The sequence below is a fragment of the Mytilus edulis genome, chromosome 12, assembly GCF_963676685.1.
Source record: "Mytilus edulis chromosome 12, xbMytEdul2.2, whole genome shotgun sequence".
Lineage (NCBI taxonomy): Eukaryota > Metazoa > Mollusca > Bivalvia > Mytilida > Mytilidae > Mytilus > Mytilus edulis.
Window position 1 is genome coordinate 17,634,146 of NC_092355.1, and position 7,907 is coordinate 17,642,052.

General features: G+C 31.6%; 1 protein-coding gene across 1 annotated transcript; it reads right to left on the minus strand.

The window, feature by feature from the left end:
* Positions 1–458: 458 nt before the first annotated feature.
* Positions 459–6,559, minus strand: LOC139497368 (uncharacterized). The gene is made up of 2 exons (XM_071285579.1): positions 6,489–6,559; positions 459–2,536 (listed from the first exon to the last, which is right to left on the minus strand). Exon 2 carries the CDS (start codon positions 2,533–2,535, stop codon positions 847–849), a length of 1,689 nt encoding a protein of 562 aa, XP_071141680.1. The 5' UTR covers position 2,536; positions 6,489–6,559; the 3' UTR covers positions 459–846.
* Positions 6,560–7,907: the final 1,348 nt, after the last annotated feature.

The window sequence follows — 7,907 nt, forward strand, 5'->3', positions numbered from 1 at the left end:
AAATTCGTAGTAGCCCACAATGCATTGTAGCTCATTGAGTCCATTGGTCAGTTTTTCAAGGCCGTATTGGCCTTGTGTTTGGGAAATTACTATGCAAATATATTCTGACGTAAAGAATTCTACAGTTCTCGACCTGTTAAAAATTAATATGAAAACTAAAACTATTTAGTTTTTTTTTTTAATGCAAATGAAAAATGCGGTATTATATTGTAACTACAGCTGATACATTTGTTTTGTCAAATGAACTAACAAATACTAACACATATATATTTGCATGATCTATTACTAACATTAACGAGGCCGGGATAAGGTACCGGTATTCGATGTTTTCATTACTTACAAATGTACAGATTTCAATAAAAAATTAAAATTAAAAAAATAATAATAAAAAATAAAAAAAAATATGAAAACTAATTAACAACTGTTTAGTTAAATTTGGAACACAACATATTTTTCCAAATAGCCAGTAGCAATTTTTATTTCAATATCTCGATTACGATACAATGAAATCTTATCCGTGTGGTCATTCAAGCGTAGTTACTTAGTACACGGGAAAAGTATGTACTATAAAAATTAGAAGTGTTTTGATTTTGTTTTTGTATTATATTTATAACAAATGTATATAAGCTGCTCAACTCTTTATAAAACAAGAATAAATAAGTATTAATCAAATTAAAATATGATGTTCCGTGATGAAGACACTGATTTGGTAATTTTATTTTCCATCGTATTGCATAAAAACTACTAACATTTTATAATTATCTGAGAATATGTGCGTAAACATAGTAAATAATGAAAGCAATAAATTACAACGAAGTTCGCAGTTAAAAGTCGACAGTTCTTTTTTCAAGAAACATCATATAGAAATGCGGACTTGTTTTGATTTGTAACTAACAACTTGTTACTTGTTGGTTCAAAATGCAATGCGCGTGGATAACTAAGGCCATCACGAGAGGACAATATTGTTCTGCAACGCTTTCCATCAGGGGTTATGATGACAACGCTGTTTGTATCCCTACTGACCACATACACGTTTCCATTGTTGTCTACAGATATACCCTGTGGATATCGCAGGTTTTGTGTATCCTTAAATTCCCATTTAAGATTCCTGTGGATATCATAGCATGTTACAGAATTGTTGTCTTTATTTGTATAATAAATATTGTCACCATGCACTGCAACATACGAATAGTGTGGCATATTAAATTGAACAAGTGCCTTTTCTGATTCACCATTCCATTGAACTTCCATTATTCCTTTATCTGCCTTACAGTATACCAGGACAGTTTTATTCAGTGCTATACCATATGAAGTATCACTACTTTGTATAGTTCTCTTGATTGTTCTGCTGTTAGGGTCAATAATGTGAATAACTTTTGAACCATAGCCACTGGTAACGACAATGGAACTTTCTCTTTCAAAATATGCTAAATCAAATGCGCGTGTATCTAGCCGAATTTTAAACTCGAGCTTACTTTTGCTTTTCAACACAATTAAATTTCGATTATTATAATCACAGAATATTATCTTGTCCTTTGGTAGAATTGCGCAACCTGTAACATCTCCAGCAGATTGCAAATCAATTTGCATTTTGTTGCTTAGTTTGATATCATCTATGCATTTGAAAATTAAACTAGGTATCATTATCTGAGCTTCTTTGTTTTTGTTACTGTCAATAACAACTTTGCACGATTTTGAATCAACACTAACGGACCCAAAACAACCAGCCCTGCAAATGTTTTGTACGTCTTTGTTAACCTCCAAAGCCAGTGTTTTTATCTTCATGTCCTCATTCTTAAGGATGGACTTAATACATTCTTCTTTATCAGAAACTTCTTTTTCGATGTGCTTTAATGCTAAAAATGTTTGAAGTTCTGATGCATGTTGCCTTATGTTATTTTGGTTACCTTGGAGGTTAGAAATTCCCTTTTCAATGTCTTGAATCTCACACAACAACAGCTTAATTCTCTTACTTTCATTTTCTTCATTAGCATATAATTCTTTAATTAGTTTGTTCTGTATTTTGTCTAAGTGGTCGTTGATTATTTTCCGGGTTTGGTTTAAATCACGTTCAATCTCTACCCTCTGATCCTGTAGACATTTCAAATTTTCTGTGCGATCGTTACGAATTCTTTGTATATTTTTCAACATTTGGACCAATATTTGTTCTACCTCTAACCACGCATTCGATGACTTGACATTTTTGACGATGTCCTCTATTGCTGTCAAATCATTACAATCATTATGTGTCTCAATAACACACCGCCTACAGCACGGGCAATCATGTTTCTTACAGAATGTTTGATAGTGTTCTTTGTGTTTTTGACATGTTTGTGTTATCTGTAACACATGTGATGGTAGCTTCTGATATTCTGTAATGGAAATAGTGTCATGGTTCCTAGTTGATTTTGATGCACCATGGTGCTCTTTACACTCGCCACAAAGTCCCTCGTCACATTCTGAACACCACACGACTGATGCTTTGTTGATGTTTCTGAAATTACATACACCACAAACAGTCCAATTACTCGCCATTCTACAAAACAAATGATTCTTGAATTTTACAAATGGTTGAAACTGTAGTTTTAACTTAACAAACAAAATGTGAATATGATATATTTTTTCATTTTGATGATTATGGCTTGTCATAGTTCACGGTTTTCGATTGGATAATGACAGGTCGTTAAAAAATATGCCACGGGTGTTGGTGCCACCCACTACCACGGACAACTTCATGCCTTTTTTGTTTTGTCCAGTAGTTATGTGCAAACTTGATTTCTGTAGATTAGTTATGATGTTGTTGTTTTTTTCATCAAATATGTAAACAACTAACGATATTATCAGTGTATGCTATTTCCTGGCATTCATGTTAGTTAATGCATCACTTGGTTACAATGTCGTCAATTAATGGGATTACTGACCTAGTTACGCAAATTACCCACGTTGATTTTCCGCCGTCTAAGACTATATTTAAATACATATAGGGTTACCTTACATACGGTAAAAGAAATGTAAAATTGTAAGATTAATAATAACATTTTTTAATAAATCATTTTTAAAAAGTTGCTTTTACGTTACGCCTTTTTTCTTAATTATTTTAGAAATATCCCCCGATTCGGACATAAACCGGGAAAATTTTGTTATCTACGTTCATATTCGTGGATTACTCAATATATGTTATTGAATATTTCCGTTATTGTCCCAATATAACCGACTTATTTGTTTGGGTTGTTTCCCTTCAGTCGACACTTATTGAAAATGTTGAGCTAGTGTTAAGAGCGAAGGACGGGATCTATGTTTGCCAAATATTGCCTTTTCTTCTAACATAATTATAATAATAAAAAAACTAAAAGGTTCTTTAATTGATCTATTCCAAAGGCCCAAGTGCTAGGGAACAAATGGTTGTGTTTATGAGTGAACATCGAAGGCTCCATAACCCACAATTTGGATGTATACGTATTGTGGAAACTGTGTGATTTTAACGACCTTTAATCTTATGGAAATCTTAAACTGCAATCTACGATCGAATATGTCAAATAACAAAAATGAGTCAATAATGATATTCGATTCGTAGACAGAGCTTTTATCTGCTGCAGTGGTTGCAGCTAAAATGAATTACGCAAAACAAACGTTTTGTTAAACATTGGTCTAAACTTTCAACAAAAATAATGAATAATAGTAATTCAGAAGTCATTACTAACGTATTTATGGCTCAGGTTATTCGTCGGGTTTTGGCCACATTCATTATTATTTTTTTCCTTTTTAAGCGCTTCTTTTGTTTAAAAATTTTTGAATAAAAAATATTTTGACTTTTGGCATCACTAAAAGATCAATAGCGATCAAAATGAGACTCTTGAAGAGAAATGAGATTCGCATATTTTATTGCACAAACAAGTAAGAATACTTGGTTAATGAACTGCTAGACCAGTTATCTATTACGATACTTATATGTTGTTGTTTTTTATTTGTTCGACATGTTTAATAAGATATGGAACTTTCAAATATCTAGCCTTGTTTATCACCGAAGAGGTATTTATGGTCGAAATGCAGATCTGTGCAGAGCAATTAGTACAGTTAAATGCCAAAAAAGAGTTTATTTTGTATAAATACTCAAGTAGTAGATTATCTATGTCAAATATATAGTAATAAAACCCGATCAAAAAACGCATTAAAATTGTAGGATCTATCTATTATTAGATTATCAAGACTGGTGCAGCAACTCTAAATCTGAAATTAAAAGTATCATCCGACAATGTCAAATAAATCTTGTTTGTGTATAAACAATATGAATATATTAATGAATTGTCATAAATCAGTTTTTCTTATTCTTTATTAAAAGTTCAGTTTGAACAAGTTCTGGAATGATCGATTTTTTAAATAAATAGATCAAAACAATATGTTTTACAGTTCAGAGTCTGGATATGGCAACGAATTATAAATTGATGGGCGAAATAGTGAAATGAAGAAAATATGGCTAAAAGAATAAAAATAACGACCATTAAGCACCCGTTTTCTAGAATCTCATTCTAAAGAGGCCACAATGACATTCTTTTTAAGTTCCCTTATCTGACTGCCTTTAACATTCATAATTATATTCTGTTTATCTGACAATGGATTAATTTGCCTGTCCCTCTGGTATCTTTCGTCCCTCTGGTATCTTTCGTCCCTCTGGTATCATTCGTCCCTCTTTTGCATCACTCATTAAACACATACGTTCACAGTAATTGAATTGACCATCAAACTGCAAACTAATCTAGTTAAGATATTTTACCAATCTTACAAGTTCTAAATCTTTATAACTCTCTACTTTTTTATTGTAAAAGTAAAGTTTCACATTCCGTAAAAAGGTGTAAGTTCACGAATGGTCAAAATTGGTCCTAAGATTTTGAATGGTTTTTTTAATCAGGCCATAATACTGCAAAAAGGATAAAGAAATTGTTATGATATTACAAAATAACTTATGTTTTACACATCATTTTAATATGACGATGTTATGATTATTTTAACACTGTTGATTTTCAATAATTCTTAACCTTTTTTAGATTACCTTAGCCGTATTTGGCACAACTTTTTGGAATTTTGGATCCTCAATGCTCTTCAACTTTGTGCTTGTTTGGCTTTATAAATATTTTGATATGAGCGTCACTGGTGAGTCTTATGTAGACGAAACGCGCGTCTGGCGTACTAAATCATCATCCTAGTACCTTTGATAACTATTTAAACCACTGGGTCGATGCCACTGCTGGTGGACGTTTCGTCCCCGAGGGTATCACCAGCCCAGTAGTCAACATTTCGGTGTTGACATGAATATAAATAATGTGGTCATTTTAATAAATTTCCTGTTTACAAAACTTTAGATTTTTTGAAAAACTAAGGACTTTCTTATCCCAGGCATAGATTACCTTAGCCGTATTTGGCACAACTTTTTAGAATTTTTGATCCTCAATGCTCTTCAACTTTGTACTTGTTTGGCTTTATAAATATTTTGATATGAGCGTCACTAATGAGTCTTATGTAGACGAAAGGTGCGTATGGCGTACTAAATTATAATACTGGTACCTTTGATAACTACTAGCATATTTTACTAGATCCGCCATCAAAAATCCAGAACGTTATTATGTCTAGGGATTCAATCTCATCATTATTAGCAAAACTTTGTAACAGACCATTCGTATCCTAGGTAGAGGCAAAGGGACTCCATAGGCTTTTAGGTCCGTAAATGCACACAATCATCGTATTTTTATTTTCTAGCCAAAAATGTACGCGTATCAAGTGATTTCTTTTCACAAGGAAGTAAATCATTTGAAATAGATCCATTGATAAATAACCAAATCTGGTTATTAGGAAATTTTGCGATAAAGCTGAAGTTCAAGGTTATGCATGTTGTGCATGGTAGACATTGTATGTGTCTTATCTGAAATTAGTCTGAATAAACTATTATCATTCCAACTTAACAACAAACGAAAGCAGTGAGTTCTTTGGAGCTCGGTAATTTTTTGTTTTACTTTTTGTTATGCAGTTGATATGACCGGTCTCTCTATTTTAGTACATAAAGGTCAATTCGATAATTATAAGACCGAATGGGTCTACCTTACAAAATATTATTAATTTAAAATTGGTTGCATTTTCATATCAATGAGTTTCTCATATCAGTTTATAATGTTGAAGTGGTTGCATATCGCTCTTTGAAAAGGGCAATTTTTTTCCAAAAAAAGGGTGTGTGGGTGACCCAATGATTCTTTCTGAAGTGAAATAAATAATTATAGATAGTTGGTAAATATCATATTATCTAGCTTTAGTACAGATTAGCTATGGAAAATCTAGATCTCTGAACACATATATACAAGGTTAAATGTGTGTGTAATGTAGGCGTGATTCAATTCCGTATTAAATTTACATTACAAACTGGTATGCTTTAGTAAATATGATGAAGACAGTCACATTAAACAATGGAATGATTAAAATGGATTATGTATAGATTATCATACCTTGAAAATCATGAAAAGCCGTCAAAATGGTTATAAAATAAAAACCGTCGCCACAACAAGGAAGGTAAATATGGTCACATGATAGCTATATCCTGTAGACAATAAAGTTATAATGGCGCGGGTATTTAAAACAACATTTTATTGTAATCATAAAATCAAGTCAAAATACAATTTCATGGTTTAAAAGAGAAAATCCGACACTTTTGTATGTGAGTACACATAAATATAGTAACATAAAATATAAAGTGAATCAATAATGACCTGTCTTGTTGTATTCACGAGTATAGGAAACTATTCAGGGTTACATTTCAATTTTCGAAGAAAAAAAATTGTGTATTCAGATATTTATGAGGTATATATACTCTGCATGCATGGTAGTTGTAATTCATTAAAGATGCTTGTTCCGATTCTTCACTATAAGGGTGGAAAATGACTTTTAGCGAATTGAAAAGTTGCAAATATATAATAACTGTTTGCAGTAAATGTTAAATTTGTAAGATTTTACAATACCACACAACTTAAACAATCAAGAAAAAATAAAACGTTTTATGAAAAATTAGCTAAGACTGTCTCTACTTAAATGAGTAGTAGAGAGTAAAATAATAAAAAAAAATAATGAAAATAATAATGAAGTCCAAATGAAAATTCAAAAAGAAAGGTCTCTATACAAATGACAAAATCAAAACTCAAAGACATCAAATAAATAGAAATCAACTGTGTAATTCCTGCTTTTATACATGCATTTCCTTATGTAGATCACATTGATTTGTCTCAGTTCCTAATATTAATGGTGAGACGTTAATAAACTATCTATCTATCCTAAACCAACATAAAACAAAAAGACAAAACAATTTAACAAAAGTAGGGTGTCCAAAGTAGTTTACATTACATTAATAATATATTTGAGATAAGTTTTTACTTTTTTATTCAAAAGCTATCAATCAACAACCCTACTATATTCATTACTAAGTATAAAATGACGGGTTAAATCTGGTTTTGTAGCTAGCTAAACCTCAAAATTGTATGAAAGTTAAGTTGACAGTATTAGATAAACAACCTAAAGTGACATGATAGGTTAATCTAAATTAAACATGCATCACAAATATACAACACAGCAGACTAACAGATTCAGACAAACATTCAAATAAAAATTAATCCTGCCTAAAAGTTTTAGTTGTTGATTGTACATGTACTACAGTATACATTTTCTAGGTAAGGTAAAACAATTAAGCAAATACAAAAACAGAGGGAACAAAATGGAAATAACACTGTAACCCCTGTGTGTTCTTATCACAACTTAGGACACATCTATAACTGGGACTGCAATGGTCGTTACAGACAAACGTTCACGTAAATTGTCCCAGTCAATGGATGAATTTAATGTGTCAATCAATGGCCACAGCCACACTGTTTTGAATT

Bases quoted from the DNA above. Each gene is read 5' to 3' on its own strand.
- LOC139497368 (XM_071285579.1), bottom strand. From the start codon at position 2,535: ATGGCGAGTAATTGGACTGTTTGTGGTGTATGTAATTTCAGAAACATC.